The 19,829-nt window shown below is 34.2% G+C and overlaps 1 protein-coding gene across 5 annotated transcripts; it reads left to right on the forward strand.

The window, feature by feature from the left end:
• Positions 1-8,609: 8,609 nt before the first annotated feature.
• LOC125655736 (type-1 angiotensin II receptor A-like) lies at positions 8,610-18,761 on the forward strand. Of its 5 annotated transcripts, none has more exons than XR_008797281.1 (4): positions 8,610-9,078; positions 10,683-10,733; positions 11,200-11,550; positions 11,940-18,761. XR_008797281.1 is itself a non-coding variant. In XM_056145313.1 (4 exons), the coding sequence occupies exon 4, from the start codon at positions 12,067-12,069 to the stop codon at positions 13,018-13,020; it is 954 nt and encodes a 317-aa protein (XP_056001288.1). In that variant the 5' UTR covers positions 8,612-9,078; positions 10,683-10,733; positions 11,200-11,285; positions 11,940-12,066; the 3' UTR covers positions 13,021-18,761. The 5 variants fall into 5 exon arrangements, 3 of the variants coding, with proteins under 3 accessions (XP_056001288.1, XP_048742143.1, XP_048742141.1); XM_056145313.1 differs by having other exon boundaries at positions 8,612-9,078; positions 11,200-11,285; XR_008797280.1 differs by lacking the exon at positions 10,683-10,733.
• The last annotated feature ends 1,068 nt before the right edge of the window (positions 18,762-19,829 follow it).

Genomic DNA, 19,829 nt, shown 5'->3' on the forward strand with positions numbered 1-19,829 from the left:
TTGGAATAATATATACTGCAGACTTAAAACACATGTCTTTAACATATTAAAAAGGAGATAAAATGTTGGTTAAAAAGAAACATATCTCCAAATGGAAAAATTACAATCATAAAACGTTTACTTTTATCCAAAATCACTCATTTGTTTACTGTTCTTCCACAGCCTGATAAAAAATGGATAAGAGTATTGAAAAAACTTTTTTATAACTTTGTATGGAACAACAAAACAAAAAAAAAAAATTCAAAATATACAATGCAAATTTCAAAAGAGGATGGTGGTCTTAGAATGACGAATATCGAGCTCTTTATCAAATCTTTAAAACTATCCTGGTTTAAATTTAGACGATTTTTCATACAGACTCTGGTTGGATTCTACTGTTCACTGAAATCACAAACTGTAATATTCTCCATATATATTATTTTGGACCAGAATACTCTAAAGTTAAAGCAAAAATATTAATAATAGTTTATGGAAAGAATTTCTAAATATATTTTTAGATTTTCTAAATATTATATCATGCAACACAAACACAGGAGATATTTTAGTGGAACATTTACGGTATAACAATAAAATCATGATCCAAAATAGATTCTTTGTATGAAAAGGGGTTTACAATAGGTGACTTGTTTGATGGTAATGACAACTACATGTATGTGTTTTAAAGATATTATAGAAAAACAATTCTCTTAAACTCCCCATCACTTTTTATGAGGGGATAAAAAGAGCAATTTGACATATATGTTAAGAATTACAATTCAAACTCCACTACAAGACCTTTTCAGCCAGATATTTATAAAATATTGAATAAGAAAGGTTCTAAGGCAATATATGACATATTTTTATCTTCCCATAAGTACAATAAACCAAAGTGTGAATCTAAGTGGACTACAGGACTCAAGTTAAAGGAAGATCTTGATTGGAAACAGATTCACAAAAAATATGTTTTAATTACATTAGATTGAATAATATTAGAATTGTTCATAGAATCCTAGGCCCAAACAAGTACTTATTTCTGTTAAAAATCAGAGATGTAATTTATGCTCTCTATTTTGAATTGAAGCTGAAACAATTTTGCATGTATTCTTTTATTGTCCAAATGTTTGTCCATTATGGCCTCTTTTAGAAAAATGGATATTTAAAAAATGTAAAAAAAAAAAAAAAAAAAAAAAAAAAAATAAAAGCAAAAAAAAAAACAACAACAAAAACCAACAAACAAACAACTAAACTTTGATGTAATTACAGTAATAATAGGTCTTCCTAGAGAAGATGAAGCCATCAATCTAATAATATTGCTTGTCAAAGGTATAACTAGCTTGAAGTATATGAGCGGATCAAACGAGCAGCAGAAGAATGTTAGAAATCTGTAGAATCCGCCCCCAGAAAATTAACCGTGAATGTGGTAAAGATGTATCCAAATGCTACATTGGAATGGATCATGCTTCTGACATTCTCGACCGCTTTTCTAGTGGGAAATTTTTTTTTCAACATGTGTTAAAATGATATTAATGATTCTAAATTATGATGGATTCAGGAAATAAAGGTCGAAGTTGTTAGTATTATAGAGTCATGTAAACAATGCAGACGTGGGGTAATTTCTATAATCAGTAGTATTCATTATATACACATATGAACTATCAGAAAGTCAAATGTAATTAAGCGCATATATTGAAGTTTGTTAATACTTTAATTAGTATTAAATTATTTAAAAGCAGTTAGTTTAATCGTTAGCACTGTGAATGCAAATTAACCAAGAATGGTCAATGACAACCGATGACAGTTGATTATTTCTACATTTGATTGGATAATAAACAAGTCTTTATACCCACTAATATTCTATGAACTATCTTGAATAAAACTGTTCAATGAAGAAAAACAACTTTGAAAAATTGAAATTAATCTCTCCACTGGTACGACAATCTTTCTCTAAACATACTCGATGAAGATGCAAAGGTCCCTCGGAAACCCAGCATTGGTAATGATTCAAACCATTCAGTAGCCACAAAGACCTCGCCTCTGGGAACTATAAGACTGGAATGAACAGAGCCACCACAAAATCAATAAAAAGGAGGTTTAGCGATTTATCATATTAAAACAATTTTCAATGTTGTTGCACATGTGACAGTACAGGAGAGATATTTTTGAGTTGTAAATTTATACATTAACTATATGTGTGTTAGTTCGAACAGAGGTCGATGTCAGATGGGTCACTGTTATAAATATTTTCTCCGTTGGTCAGCTTCTCAAGAAATGGCCAGCACGGTTAATATCCAATGAAATCATTTTGACCTAAGGTTAACTGTGTGTATACATCATGTACAATAGGTGGTGAGCTGTATATCAACACGAACAGGGGATAACCAATGTTAGACCAGGTCAAGAGGTCAATGGTTGGAATACATCAGTAATCTAAAAATAAAATGTAAGAATATGCAAGAGCTGTAAGATAAATTTGACTGTGAAATGTTTCAAATCAAATAATGAAATTGCTTTTAATTCTAAATTAAAGATTTATGCCAACAGAGCATATTTTTGAGACGTTACAAATAAGGAATTTTGAAAACAGATCAGCGATGCGTTTGTGTACATAGAACCTGCTTCTGCGGAAAGTCAGTGGTATTTCCCAGACTAACTACAATTCGCATTGGTTTTATATTTCATTTAGGTAAGTCGTGCGCATTGAGATTTATCACATTGAACATAATAAGTGTTGTAAAGATGTTTGCCATATATTTTATAGTATTTTGTTTATTTTGTACGGAACCCGCATTAGTGCAAACCAAAACTAAATTTAAAAAAAAACAATCTCTGCCCAGAGTTCTCATTCCTTGCTCTCACTTACACCTCTGTTAACGTCTCAAAATAATCAATGTTATTTCACTTTTTACGGCTAATAAAACTAAGAACTATTTTATAAAATATCGGGGGAAATGTAGGACAAGCAACTATTTGTAGATTTTTTCCCCCATTACTATACTTCATGTACCTATGTATAGTCCCGGTGCCAAAAAGACTTGACATCTGCTCAATATTTATTTATTTGCGTATATTTTTGTAACTGAAGTCAAAACCATACTTTATTTGAGCATACGTGTCATTTTACAAAAATCTTGTAAAACCCTTGAGATGTTGACAGAGGTGTAAGTAAGTGTAAGGAACGATAACTCTGGGTAGAGATTGAAAAAACAAAATTATTATATAGAATACGAAATTATTAAATAAGAAACGAAATTATTAAATAAAAAACGAAAATATTATATAAAAAACCAAAACTAAATAAAAAACGACATTATTATATTAAAAAACCCGAAATTATTAAGTAAAAAACAAAATTATTAAATAAAAACGAAACTATTAAATAAAAAACGAAAATATTAAACAAAAAAATCAAACTAAATAAAAAACGAAAATATTATTTAAAAAACGAAATTATGATTTAAAATACGGAATTATCATATAAAAAAACGAAATTAATGAATAACAAAAGGAATGTACTCTACTGATGTGAACTGATAAGTCATTAATTCTACATGACACGGCAAAGTATTCAGTGCTTGGCATAAACAAAGGCCACCAGTTTTAGCAGCCACACTGGTACACACCGTATTACACCGAGTGTAAAGTCAGTTGATTGTTGAGGTACCTGACTCATGGAAGCCATATATTTCCTTACTTATACACGGTCAGCTAGCCTATGATATCACACCACTCTACACAAACATGCAATTTAAGGAAATTATTACTGCAGTAGAAACATACTACAGTAAATCGGACAAATCTGTCTATGCAATAAATACATCTACATGTACACCATCCACTGGCGATGTGAGCCTTCTCGTCAGATTAAATTTGGGAAATAATACTTTTAAATTTAATTCAAAAGTTTATAAACAGATATTTGGATGTGTTATCAGGGTCTAAATACTCCCCATCTGTATGCGATATCCGACTACATCAGAAAATCAGGATTTCCAGGTAAACATCGCATAACGTACCACGTGCGTTATCATGACGGTGGCTTTATTTCATGGTGTAGAAAAAGATTTATTCGCTATAGCAAATTCTTCTCATTAAATGCTTAAATTCACATGTGAAATGTCTGTGAATAAAATGCATTTCTTGGGCAGTACGGTGTATAAATAGTCTAAAAGGAAAGTGATTTGAAGCAACTCGCATTCTAGATTTGAAAACGTACATCAAACCTACAAATTGAAACGAAAAAGTACACAAAATCCTTCAGTTTATAAGGGATTTATAAAAGGTGAAACTATTTACCATATATACCGACGAATACCACTTTATCTTAGAATGTAGATTACTATCCACTCTACGGAAAGAATTTTGGGCTTCTGGATATTGTCATACACCAAATACACTGAAATGTAGAGAATTAATGACAACATCAAACTTTAAAAGTTTTAAAAAAAAACAACTATGTATTTCCATGAGTTAGTCTGCTGTCCTTCCTAACATTTTTATAGATTAAATTATATGCATCATGTCCTCCACCTTTATTTTGTGCTGATGCACATACATGTGCATGCATAAGTTATATACCTGTACCCTTGGCAATGTTGTTTAAATACTAATTTATATATTTATTTAACTCGTGTACCATCGTTTGAATGATATGAGTGAATAAATTAATTAAATTGAATAAATTCTTAAAGATTTCAAAACAAATCCTCTAAAGGGGGTCTAATCAAAACATACAGGTGGTACTTGATAACTACGATCGAGCCACCTCTGTACCGTTGTTTTCATCACCAGATACAACCCATAAAGCAAAAGGTTTTGAACAAAGACGTTTTCTCAGTTCTACATTGTACCGATCGTGTGGTTCATACCAATGGAATAAAAATGTAGGGGATGTGCTCATTCATTTCAGAATAATCAAACTGCATGATAATTGTGAAGTAAAAATAGACTTCTGTTGAAGCGTATTTGCATGCAGCGAAAATTCAATGTATCGATCAATCCAATCAATTAGCTCAATATCGTAACCTCGTATCACACCGCCGAAACACTGAATTAGTGTAGAGTCAAGTGATTGTTGAGGTACGTGTCTGATGGGAGCCATATATTTTCTTACTAGATTTATGGGGGTTAGTGTTGAAGTAATTTTGGAGAAATCCTGTAATCCGATACTTGTAAGATGTTTGGGACCTTTCAGCGAACATGGTAGATAAACATCTAGTGAATGGATAAGTTGGCTGTTTTGTATTGTCATTAGATTTCTGAAAAACTCCATTGTCGATGATGAAATCGCAGTAAATCAAAAAATTAGGAGCCACGTTTCCTTCCTTGTTAAGCTCTACTGACACACACATTATATTCTAAAAAAAAACCTGTCCTTAATTTCATTTTTTATTTAATAATTTAGTTTTTAATTGAGTTTTTTTTTTACATAATAATTTCGTTTTTTATTTAATTTTAGGTTTTTTATACATTAATTTCGGAGTTTTTAGCTCACCTGAGCTAAAAGCTCAAGTGAGCTTTTCTGATCACCCGTATTCCGGCGTCCGTCCGTCTGTCCGTCCGTCTGTCCGTCTGTAAACTTTTAACATTTTTAACTTCTTCTCAAAAAGCACTGGGCCAATTTCAACCAAAGTTGGCACAAAGTATCCTTCGATAAAGGGAATTCTAAATTGTTAAAATAAAGGGCCAGGCCACCTTCCAAGGGGAGATAATCAAGAAAAGGTAAAAATAGGGTAGGGTCATTAAAAAATCTTCTTCTCAAGAACCACTTGGCTAGAAAAGATGAAATTTATAGATAAGCTTTATTAGGTAGTGCAGATTCTAAATTGTTAAAATCATGGCCCCCGGGGGTCGGATGGGGCCACAATAGGGGATCAAAGTTTTACATACAAATATATAGGAAAAATCTTTTAAAACCTTCTTCTCAAGAACCACTGAGCCAGAAAAGCTGAGATTTATATGAAAGCTTCCTGATATAGTGAAGATTCTAAATTGGTAAAATCATGGCCCCCGGGGGTCAGATGGGGCCACAATAGGGGATCAAAGTTTTACTTACAAATATATAGGAAAAATCTTTAAAAATCTTCTCAAGAACCACTGAGCCAGAAAAGCTGAGATTTATATGAGAGCTTCCTGATATAGTGCAGATTCTAAATTGTTAAAATCATGTCCCCCGGGGTCGGATGGGGCCACAATAGGGGATCAAAGTTTTATATACAAATATATAGGAAAAATCTTTAAAATCTTCTTCTCAAGAACCACTGTGCCAGAAAAGCTGAGATTTATATGAAAGCTTCCTGATATAGTGAAGATTCTAAATTGTTAAAATCATGGCCCCCGGGGGTCGGATAGGGCCACAATAGGGGATCAAAGTTTTATATACAAATATATAGGAAAAATCTTTTAAAATCTTCTTCTCAAGAACCACTATGCCAGAAAAGCTGAGATTTATATGAAAGCTTCCTGATATAGTGTAGATTCTAAATTGTTAAAATCCTGGCCCCCGGGGGTCAGATGGGGACACAATAGGGGATCAAAGTTTTACATACAAATATATAGGAAAAATCTTTAAAAATCTTCTTCTCAAGAACCACTGAGCCAGAAAAGATTATATTTACATGAAAGCTTTCTGACATAGTGCATATTCAAGTTTGTTTAAATCATGGCCCCTGGGGGTTGGATGGGACTACAAGGGGGATCAAAGTTTTACATACAAATATATAGGGACATTCTTTAAGAATCTTCTTCTCAAGAACCACTCAGCCAGAAAAGCTGAGATTTATATGAGAGCTTCCTGATATAGTGCAGATTCTAAATTGTTAAAATCATGTCCCCCGGGGTCGGATGGGGCCACAATAGGGGATCAAAATTTTATATACAAATATATAGGAAAAATCTTTAAAAATCTTCTTCTCAAGAACCACTGAGCCAGAAAAGCTGAGATTTATATGAGAGCTTCCTGATATAGTGCAGATTCTAAATTGTTAAAATCCTGGCCCCCGGGGGTCGGATAGGGCCACAATAGGGGATCAAAGTTTTATATACAAATATATAGGAAAAATCTTTTAAAATCTTCTTCTCAAGAACCACTATGCCAGAAAAGCTGAGATTTATATGAAAGCTTCCTGATATAGTGCAGATTCTAAATTGTTAAAATCCTGGCCCCCGGGGGTCGGATAGGGCCACAATAGGGGATCAAAGTTTTATATACAAATATATAGGAAAAATCTTTAAAAATCTTCTTCTCAAGAACCACTGAGCCAGAAAAGATGAGATTTACATGAAAGCTTTCTGACATAGTACATATTCAAGTTTGTTAAAATCATGGCCCCTGGGGGTTGGATGGGACTACAAGGGGGATCAAAGTTTTACATACAAATATATAGGGACATTCTTTAAGAATCTTCTTCTCAAGAACCACGGAGCCAGAAAAGCTGATATTCACATGAACAGCTTCCTAACATAGAGCAGAGTTAAGTTTGTTCAAATCATGGCCCCCTGTTGTAGGATGGGGCCACAATAGGGGATCAAAGTTTTACATACAAATATATAGGAATTTTGTTTTTAAAAATCTTCTTCTCAAGAACCACTAAGCCAGGAAAGCTGATATTTACATGAAAGCTTTCTGATATAGTGCAGATTCAAGTTTGTTCAAATCATGGCCCCTGGGGGTAGGATGGGGCCACAAGGGGGGATCAAAGTTTTACATACAAATACATTGGAAAAATCTTCAAATATCTTCTTCTCGTGAACCATTGGGCAAAGAAGTTCACATTTACATGGAAGCTTTCTGACATAGTGTGGATTCAAGATTGCAAAAACTATGGCCTCCAGGGGTAGGTTGAGGCCATAATAAGGACTACGGTTTTACCTGCAAATATATATAGAAAGTCTTCTGATATGGACCAAGGTGACTCAGGTGAGCGATGTGGCCCATGGGTCTCTTGGTTTTTTTTTTTTCATATTTTCGTTTTTATTTATTAATTTCGTTTTTTATTTAATAATTTCGGGGTTACTTTTTTAGTTTTGGTTTTTTGTATATTAATTTCGTTTTTTATTTAATAATTTCGTTTTTGAATTTAGTTTTGGTTTGCACTAATGGGCTTCCGTAATTGTGTTCAGAAGTAATTCAGAATGGAATGTTGAATGAATAAAGAGTGGTATTTTACCTGGCTAACTCACAACTCACATTGGTTTTATATTTCATTTAGGTAAGTCTTGCAAGTCTTGTAAGTCTTGAGATTTATCATATTGAACATAATAAGTGTTGTAAAGATGTTTGCCATATATTTTATTGTAAATTGTATTTTGTTTATTGTGTTCAGAAGATATGGAATGTTGAATGAATAAAGAGCAGTATTTTACCTGGCTAGCTCACAACTCGCATTAGTTTTATATTTCATGTAGGTGGGGTTTTCGCCACTCACCGCATACCTGGATATACAGCAAGGAGGCCAGGGGACATCAACGAGCAGAGTATATATGCTCAATAAAAAGGGGTCCTTGATCGTATAGACGATTCTCTAAAACGAAGAAATCTAATCGGTCCTGGGGAGTGTATATGGCATAACAGGCCTAGAGTATCACGATTCCAGCATCCCTGATATTTGAGGTTCAATTCTAATCAAGGTTGGAGTATGTGATAGTGCTAGAGCTCTGGGATTGTACACAAGGACATGTGTTAGGGAGCTGTGTAGTACCTCTCGCTTCCGTAGCCCATCCCAATTCTAATTAATTTATAACAGACACAATAATTGTTACAATAAATGGTGGAAAAGGCTTGTTGTAACATCAACATGTTACAACAAACTGTTGATATAATAGTCATGTAGGAGATTTGATTGACAATTTTTCTGGATGTTTATAATGAGATGTGGTCCAAATGTGAAGCAATTCCAAACTTAATTTACATTAGCGGTCTTACGAATAAATAATAGTACTGTTCTGTCTCTCTGTAGCAGTAACACGTGCGCAGACAACAACAAAAATTACAAACGTCGTTATTCAGAGTAACACGAAGGGCACACTAAGTACTATGGACATATAATGCTTTAAAACGTTTTCCTAGATTAGCTTCTTCATGATGAGATCCACGAAAATCAAGTGAGTATGTTTTAAATATACACGCACCTGTTTAATAATCCATCTGATCTATGTTACACTATAGTGTGTTAACATACACGCACCTGTTTAACAATCCATCTCATCTATGTTACACTGTAGTGTGTGTTACTATACACGCACCTGTTTAACAATCCATCTGATCTAAGTTACACTGTAGTGTGTGTTCACATACACGCACCTGTTTAACAATCCATCTGATCTATGTTACACTGTAGTGTGTGTTCACATACACGCACCTGCTTAACAATCCATCTGATCTATGTTACACTGTAGTGTGTGGTGACATACACGCACCTGCTTAACAATCCATCTGATCTATGTTACACTGTAGTGTGTGTAAGAAAATATTTTCTATTCGGGGACAAACTTACCAGTATATACTGCATTGACAAATAGTTATGGAAGTTAGCATTATGTAAATGATATGCCTCTTTCCAAGATAAGAAACGACTTACAATAATGTACTTAATTATGAATTGATATCATTAATTCAGTTATTGTACACAATGGTTCAGTTACAGATAAAACTGTAAGTTGATGTGTTCCAGAACAGGGGGCATCAAACTGCTGTAATTTCTTTTTATTTCATACAAGTACATATATTGGAATTGTTTGTATGTTGTGTACGCCCCATTCTAGAACTTGTATATTGATGTTGTTTACGTCCCATTCTAGAACTTGTAAATTTGAATCGTTTGTATGTTGTTTACGTCACATTCTAGAACTTGTAAATTGATGTTGTTTACGTCACATTCTAGAACTTGTAAATTGATGTTGTTTACGTCACATTCTAGAACTTGTAAATTGATGTTGTTTACGTCACATTCTAGAACTTGTAAATTGATGTTGTTTACGTCACATTCTAGAACTTGTAAATTGATGTTGTTTACGTCACATTCTAGAAATTGTAAATTGATGTTGTTTACGTCATATTCTAGAACGTGTATAATGGAATCGTTTATATGTTGTTTACGTCCCATTCTAGAACTTGTATATTGTAACACTATTAATTTACAGATTTATTATTTATTTATTATTCACTTACATTTTCATACAACAGATTAATGTATTTTTCCTGTGCTCAATTTTTCATTTTTGTTTACTGGTATTTGTTTCGTCCCTTCGAAAATGTTTCACACATATTGAGACGTCACCTAACAGGGCTGTGGCAGTGAGGGTTCTTTAACGTTCCGCGACACAGGACCTCCGATATGAAGGTCATATCCGAACGACAGCGTTTGGTGGAGGAGCAATCACTTATATATTTACGTCTTAGGTGGCACGAACAGGGCTGGAAGTCACGACCTTCCGGTCAAGAAGAGAACATTCTACCACTGGACTAGCGTGACCGGTCACAATTTCATTTGTGAAATGTATTTGTTTTGGCACAAGGTTATTGCAAAGCCGTGCATTGAGTTTCCATTCACACGTTACCGTGTAGATTGACAGTAATTTAACCAGAGAACAGTACTTAAGAATCTTGCAATTTTTGTAAATCATTCTTACAGTATATCTATGTGGAGAGTCGTCTTTGAAGTTTACTGTTTTCCTCACTTTCTGAGAATTAGTCAATATTGTTACAGATGAAAGGTAGTCAGTTCAGCGTTGGGATGTGGAATCACGGAAATCATTAGGTGAATTGATTACGAAGTTTTTCTCGGCTATTTTGTCTTCCTGAACATGTTTGTATGATGAATAAATGAATTTTTTCTGATAGACATTATAATCTAGAAAACTAGCTTATTACAACTAACACACGATTCATCGTAAGTTTTTAATGGGGTTGGCATAGAGCGTGAGAGACTGACATTAATATAACTAAATTAGATAGAATTATCTAATGTTAATCATACTATTATCCTGTAAATCGCATAATTCGTAGTTTTATTTATTGTGATTACTTAATTATTGACATAATTGCACAATGCAAACAATAGGAGTGGAGACATATGTATGAGAAATTCTAAAATGTATATATCAAATGTTTATGAGCATGAAATTATCTACAAAAAAATGAAGCAATATTTGTATAAATGAAAATATGAAAAATTATATCAAAATGTCATTGAATAATTTATGATTTTAAGTCGTTTTTTAAAGGACAAAACATCTTGGCACCATCACAGTACCAAAGACGATGTAGTCCACGATTTCTTCTCCTAAGTTACTTCCCATTGGAGATCCGGGTTAGAATATATTCTCAGTACCCCTTCCTTGTCGTAAGAGACGGCTAAATGGGGCGGTCCTTCGAAAGAGACCGCAAAAACCGAGGCCCCGTGTCACAGCAGGAGTGGCACGATTAAGATCCCTCCCTGCCCAACGGTCGTAAGCGCCGAGCATATGCCTGAATATTTTCCAGTCCTTCACCGGCAATGGTGACTTATCCATATGAGTGAAAAATTCTCGAGAGGGGCGTTAAACCAAGCAACCAAAACCTCCAAGTGACAGGAAGTAAAAAAAAATTGGAATTGGTTTTTTTTTTTTAGCTGAGTACAAAACCAGAAAAGCTTATAGCGAACTTTCCTGATATTTATTTTCAAGGCTTGATCAGCCCACAGGACAATCTTGTAAAAGTTGTTAAAGGTTCGTCTCTTGAAAGGTATCATGAAGGACATAAAATACAATGTGTTAAATTCGTGAAGTAGATATGACGTTCTCTCACAGATATTTGAAACCAAATCCTGAGTGGGCAAGTCTATACAGATTTTTCTTTTCCTGAAATAAAAGCTATTCATTCGATGTCATTAAAGAATAGTCAGTTATCCAACATACATAATGAATATATGTCGGTATTCTAAGAAACAATTATAGTTACCTTCCAGAAATCTTATTTGTTTCAGAATGACCTGTGTGAGATTAAACAGTAAACTACAGAAGAGAAAGGCGGTGTTCTGAAAACTAACGGCGACTGCAGTCATCGAATATAACGTCACAAACCATGGTGAGGAATTTGAAGGAAATGTTAATATGAAATTAAAAGATTTTCTGTGGAATAACCTGATAATGAATACAACATGGAATGCCTCTGATAACGATGCGAACCCCGATGTAACTCTAGATAAATCAAGGCAGGCGTTAAAGCTCTTTATATGGAAATATTACGATTCTTCGTCTCTGCAAGGATTGGCTGTGTTTATTTTACTCATTGGGACGATCGGACTGATTGGAAATGCCATTACAGTCGTCAAAATTTTGTTCGACAAGAAATTCCATAAACCGACATATGCTGCCATAGGATGTCTAGCTGTCCCTGATTTCTGTATGATCATAGTCAGTTATCTCGCTGGCTTCACAAATATTGACTCGTATTTGCGCTTTAACTTCCCATGTGAACAATATTTGATTTCCATGTGCGATTTATTTGATGGTGTGTTTTATTTAGCTTACTTTAGTTCCCTTGGTCATGTTATCTGTTTATTCACCGTCCGATATTTATTAACTGTACACCCCTTACAGAGTAGGAAACACGTGACAGCTTCGGTCGTCACCGGAAGTTCAGGAATGATGTGGTGTATTAGTTTCGTATTGTCCATTACGGCAGTGTCAATAATTAAATTAAATGTACATCTTACAACAGATGAATCCTACTTTGCCATGGCTATTCTGAGAGCTGTTGTAGGATTCATTCCAGTGTGCATCATAGTTACTCTGCATTGTCTAAAATTGAAAACACTCAGGAATTCATCTGTGCGCACCGGTATTCGGAACCGAATGAATCTTGTCATTGCAGTGATTCTATTAGTTTTTACTTCCTATCAAATCTTTGTTATATTCTTTCCCATTTTATGGGTACTTGACATGACTTTTAACCTGGAAAAGTCCGCAGAAAATACATTTTACACAGTTATGGAACTTTTTGGATTTCTGCATTTTTCATGCAATCCTTATATTTACTTTTTTATTTCGTTTTGTTCAAAATAAGTTGCAGATACGTTTATTTTTTTTTAGAAATTAATAGAATTAATAAAAAAAAAAAGCCTGAAAAACTTATATAGCGATTTATATCACTTAATGTCAAAACAAAAAGGTAATAGTATAAATCATTACCACATTTCCATTTTCTGTTCAAAGTAATTAAAGTTGCAGGTACGTGTATATACATGTATATCAAAGAAAAAGAAAGATACATTGAGAGAGAGGGGAGACAAAAATAACGATTTATATCACTAAATATCGAAAAAATAATTAATAGGGGCCAGGATTTTGTCAGTTTCGTTTTGAATATTATGCTTTTGTTGACATGCTTTATCAAAATGGAGAAATATTGACAATTATTGTGCGTAATTAATGAGGGCCTAATATTCCCCTCAGATCCAGGAAAGTTAATTCTGTAGTATGGCTGAACTATTATATACGTAGGATAATGTAATAAAAATGTCATAAAGCTGAACTTTAAGTATCGAAACTTATACCCATATTACGTTATCAAATTCATAATCAAACCAATATTTCATTTTCAAAAGAAACTTTTGAAATCCATGTTCAATTATGTGAGTTTTATGATTTGATTTGAATACATTTTATTGCATATATACTATTCAACAGGTGTGCCTTCAAACAACTCTCGATGTTTTCAACTCAGACTAGTATTTGATAACAATTGTCATAAAGCATGTATACCCTATTTATATAGGTTTGCCAGTACAACCTATCATTGGGTCAAATGCTGTCCGACGTGTTTCATATCGATTGCTAGACCGTTCTTGGTACACTGAGTTTGACTACGGATAACTCCGTTTACCAGGCTTGAATTTCTCGAAAAAATCTCAAACTTAAGTTTGAATTTTCTTCTATTTGATCAGTCAAAATTTGAGTAAAATCTCTGACTTAAGTCCAAGTTTCGACTTAAGTTCTTTTTGAGAAATCCAGGCCTGATCAAGATATAGGGCTCACGGCGGGTGTAACCGGATGCCAGGGGATGTTTACTCCTCCTAGAACCCTGCTCCCACCTCTGGTTTGTCCTGGGGTCCGTGTTTGTCCAACTCTCTATTTTGTATTGCTTGTAGGAGTTATGAGATTGATGACTTGTTCGTTATCTTCACCTTTCACATGTACATATAGCGTAAATATATTACTATTACAAAAATCTACTTAAGGAGGTACAGTCCCTGAAACGTTCTTCTTGGTGAGCGAATGGTGAACGCACGGTGAACGAATGCAGAGCGAACGGTGAACGAACGAAGCGCGAACGGTGAACGGTGAGCGAACGCAGAGCGCAAAGTGAACGATGAACGAACGCTGAGCGCACGCTGAACGCAAAATGATCTATTTACTCGGAATGTTTCGAATTTTTCCTTGGGATTTTACTTATTTCATAATCAAGTAATAAAATGCATGTACATGTATATTTCATCAATTAATAAAAACATAGATAAACCGGAATCGTGATACAGCATATTTTACAGTTCTGGATATATTCAATGTAATATATTTTTGTACAAGTACCGAGTATACATGTATATATTTCACGAAATTATCGCAAATTGTACATGAATACTCGCAACAGTCATACACAAACAAATTTAAAGCAAATTTCGTATGTACATTGTGTATAACATTACATGTACATATACATTTAATGCATGGTATATAAACAATGCATATGAAAAGGAAAACACTATAGTCTACATGTGTAGTGACATCCAGAATTAACAGGTGTTCATGTAGGGCTTCAAACTTTACGAGCTCGATCGTTTGGGATACCTGTAATTAACAAACACCCCCGAAAGGAGTCAAGATAGATGCAGTAAACAAACAATACGGACGGTATAACCCGTGTCAACACCTCAACAGTATTAAATACTCCTACTTACATTTTGTGTCATTCATCTGTCGCAGCTACATCGACCCGAGGAAATAATCAGTACAAAACTTTCTAGTTTTATTATTGATGTGACCATAGATTGCAGTTAGAACGTGCAATATTTGTATGTATTTGATGTAGATTAAACTGTTTATTATACTGAACTATCTGTAGAATGTTTAAAGGCTAATGCAGAATCGTACCAGATAAACAATCACATCTTTGCATTAAGGACAAATGTTACAAGTTTCAAATTTGGCAAGAGCCTGACTCACTAGTAAATATCAATTTATTGACAATAAATATAGGCGTAAAAATAGCTATATCAGTTTGATATTCTGACACGTACATTCGGTACAATGTACATTATGTACAGTACACGACACGAGTTTTATACACCCCACCGTGGAATGACCACGGTGGAAAATCCACGGAGATACACCGTGTCCTCCGTGTTCCATGGTGTGTGTTATTTGCGAATACACACAGCTGCTAAGAGCTTTGTTCTGGCCACGGGCGCCTTGCGGGAGATGGGAAAATGTGCCGCAGGCCAAATAATCAAGATAAGGATGGAATTTTAATAAAAGAAAAAAATGTCAATATTTTCCCTCCTGATACTGATATTGTTTTTCAGCATTTTGAGCCAATTCCAACGATACCAAACACTATATATTATGTTTTTAAGAAAACCTGGTTTTGAAATTTTTTTCTTTAATAGTCTTCTTTCTTCATTAAAATATTCTTAAATTCTATGTTTAAATAATGCGTACTTGCAAGCAATTCCTGTTTTGAATGCGAATTAGTATATTCAGTAAATGAAAAACATACATGTACAACATGTGATAGGGATGTTTAATAATTACCGATGTGCTCTCTCTCTCTCTCTCTCTCTCTCTCTCTCTCTCTCTCTGACAAATGCGCTGTTTAACATAATTACTTCCATCATATTGTGCTAATATGCATCTTGACAAATATAACTTGATCCAATATAGAAATTAGCATTGTCGATTATTAACAATTTGGAATTAATTTATTACGTAATTAATAGAAGCAAAAATACAAACCATCGAATGATTTATTTTTAAAATCCCGAGTTAATTACATTTGACCGAGACTTGTATTCGATGTACTTTGGTAGAGATTTTCATAACAAAAAATGTTCATCGGGAGTGTCTGGATAATGCAATGATTTTTGTATAATAAGTATATACCATGCAAATTCCTAGGATCTTTGTCACAGTATAACTAAATTACGGTTAGCTAGTTTGGATTTTGACTTCGTAAGAAAAGTGTGAAATATATTCGGTCGGAGCGATATCAGATCTAGTCTAAGATCACGGGTATTTTGCGCCGACCCAATATATTTCACTCTTTCCGCAAGAAGCCAAACACTTCTGTTGATTTCAAATACACGGATTAGCTGACCCCCATTGTTCTACTGAGGCGAAAACCCCTTCGAATTTGCATGGAATGTACAAGTTATACACAGGTCATTGTTATAGTCATACATCATAGTACCGCTAACCCGACAAACATTTTTTTTTTTAATTTTGAATAAGTTATTGAATGGCGAAGTATGACCAAACTGCAGATTGAACTTTATAGAGCCCCGCGCTAACATTACTTATATTTTTCAATGTATCAGAAGGGGTATGTTGCCGGTTAAGTTGTGTAAATTTCTTGACAAGCAATAAAATAACAACAAAAATGGTGCGTAAATAACCTTAAATTGGGAGCGTGTGTGTGTGTAGGGGGGGGGTTAGTAATCTGAAACTGTCTCAATTCCCCCTTCCGACTTCAATTTCTTAAATCGTGCAGTGGGTAGGTCGCTACAAGCTACAAGGCTACATCCTTAACTTTCAAGTTTTCAAATTACACCCTCTCCGATTCTACGTGCCTGTAATCAATATTTAAGGATGTAAATCCTCGGTGTCAAATGCAACTAGTTCATGAAAAAAAGACTAATATCAATATAAACAGAAATGACGTAACGATTATTTGCTTTTATTCATATACGCTATCAATTATTAAAATCTTTAATTTAATCTTTAGATGCATTAGATAATGAAATTTTAATAATCGAGAGCGTATATGAATAAAAGCAAATAATCGTTAAGTCATTTCTGTTTAAATATTGATATTAGTCTTTTTTTCATGAACTAGTTTAATTTAATCTTTAGATGCATTAGATAATGAAAGCAAGATTATCAATCATTGATTATAATGTTCATGAATGTATGCAGATACGGGAAGTTTGATACGCTCAATATAAATCTTGAAAGTACAATTTCTTTCTGATTAATTATCCATCCCCTTTCATTCTGATATTGTTTTTTATTTCCCATTTTGTTTTCTTTACATGTTAAATTTTTGGGCTGGTCCGGGTTAGGACTAATGGATGAGTCCCCCCTTCTAAAACGATGTTACGTGCTTAGCTGTCTATCTCCTTCTCAGTCAAAAATAAAATAAAATAAATACATGCTATATGTACTGCAACATCATTGGATTTACTGGATAATTCTTCGATTTCACCTTCATAATACATGTTAATGCAAGCGGACTATCTAGGCTTCTTTTTTTCCATCTTCGCTAGCCGAGATTATTTGTCCACGAAGGCAAAGTTGACAGAAAACCCATTGCTAGCGGAGATGAGATGAATTTTACCCCCGTATTATGTTATAATTGACCAAAACCTAGTACGTTTGTTTTACAACTTTCATTTAGAAGACGCGCAAGTTTGTGAGTCACTGAATAGACGAGAAAACGTCTGCATTTTTATTTCAATCGTTGTCAACTCTATACTTTGTGATATTTCAAGACTACATGTACTCAATTCAATTTGTTGGATCTCATCACCATTATGCAATGGTATACAAAAATATAAAGACAAAAAGATGTTATATATACATTTAGTAAATAATACATGCGTGTAATAAAGTATTTATCAAGTTAGGAAAAAAAACTAACTTAAAAAAACGTGTTATTATTAATGTGAAGTATGGGCATTCTAGGTAGGGGAGCACATTTTATTTTATTATTTTCTTAATGAAAGTACGGAGTTTTCTAAAGGTTTGTTTAAAAGTAAAGATATTCTTAATATTTATTTGTTTAGGTGATAAAAATTTGATTCTTTGCTCACATTGCATCACAGTGGAGTACATAATGAAATTCATCTCCAATGTAAACATGTACATGTATATATCTGACCTTAATCACATATTCCTAATTACAATGAAAACTTTACGTAAAAATAAACCATTGCTTATGGTACACATTTCTTTGAACTGCTATTTATCAAATTGAAATTACTGGCATGTGATTGTCGTTGTTCATGACCCTTCTTTTATTTGGTGAAATTGTGCTGCACGTGCCGTGAAACAATGTACCGACGAGTGGTAGGAATAACACAGGTGTTATTATATACAGGATGTCGAGAATTTGGGCGTTTCATAAAAAGGTGTGAACGTCTGCAGGGAAGTCTACATACGGATATGTACCGAAAACACCAACGTATCATTAAACGACAATTACAAGAATTGAATGATTGATAGCTAATTTCTAAATAAGTAATGGGGTGGGGGCATGCATGCTGGCTAAGTGAAAAGGTTTTTGGGGTGAATCATTTCGGAAATTATTTCTTTGTTTTATCACACGGAGGTACACGGTGGCATCGACGGAGGTACAGGTGACATCCACGGAGATACGCGGTGGCATCCACGGAGATCCTCCGTGGACTTCAATGTCTAGCTCGCGCGGAAAAATAGGACTTCAAAGGTGCCGACAATTTTAAAGGTCCACCGTGTTTGGGGCAAATTTGTTCCACCGCGTTGCGTGGAACACGCATAAAACTCGTGTCGTGTACTGTAGCATCGTTTGTTTGTTTTTATTTTTCAAAGTAGGGGGGTGACTTGTTTAAAACTCTTGTCAAGCAATGCAAAATAATTATAATAATTTGTGCCCGAACTTGTAAATGCTAAATCGTGAACACAGGGGAAGAGGTTTTCATTACCTGAAACTGCCTTATTTTTGTACTTGGGTTAAATTCAAAACGACAAGCTCTTATATTCGTCTCTCATTTAGAATTGTTTTTAACAAAAGCTCAGATGAACCTTTCGGCATTTACAGTGGATAATCCTGATATTTTTACTTCAAAATTAAATTTCTGATATAGTAAGAAAATATCCTTCCACTCTTATGCACACGTTCAATTTTCATTTTCGCCTTGATATCAATATTGGTCCTTTCACTTTGGTGTTCCGAATGACAAAGAAAAAACTGAACAATGAACGAACGGTGAGCGCACACTGAACGCTTTGTGAACGGTGAACGAACGGTGAGCGCACGCTGAACGCAAAACTGAGAACGGAGAGCGCACGGTGAACGCACGCTGAACGAACGGTGAACGCACGGTGAGCGAACGGAAAAATGGTAAAGTAGAACGTTTCAGGGACTGTATGCTACACCAGCGAAATTTGACATGGATGAAAAGTGGAGGATATGAACAACAATATTTTGAAATTAAAAACTTTCAAAGTTACTTTATTTAGTCAAACAATTATTCAGTAGAAAGAAATCCCTGCTGGACTCGAACCCGCAATCTACGTTTCGGCAGTTGACGTGCTATTTTACTGAGCTACTCAGCTAGGCGATGAGTTTTGAAATGAATAGACAAATATTGCTAATATTTATGTTTTCATCCATGTTTTAAAAGGAAGTCGGCCATTATGACGATGTAGAGTAACTCCTTATAATCAACATAAATTTGTCAAGGATATTGAAATGTTTGCTGTTAACTTCATAACCCACATTGTCGTTACCCGTAAAATCCGTGTATCAATTCTTGTATCTGAAAGAGTTCGTTGAACATAACATTTCTTACAATAAAGAAAGAGAAGAGATATGCATCTTATTTCATAGGCACATTTAA

This window comes from Ostrea edulis, chromosome 7 (assembly GCF_947568905.1).
Source record: "Ostrea edulis chromosome 7, xbOstEdul1.1, whole genome shotgun sequence".
NCBI lineage: Eukaryota > Metazoa > Mollusca > Bivalvia > Ostreida > Ostreidae > Ostrea > Ostrea edulis.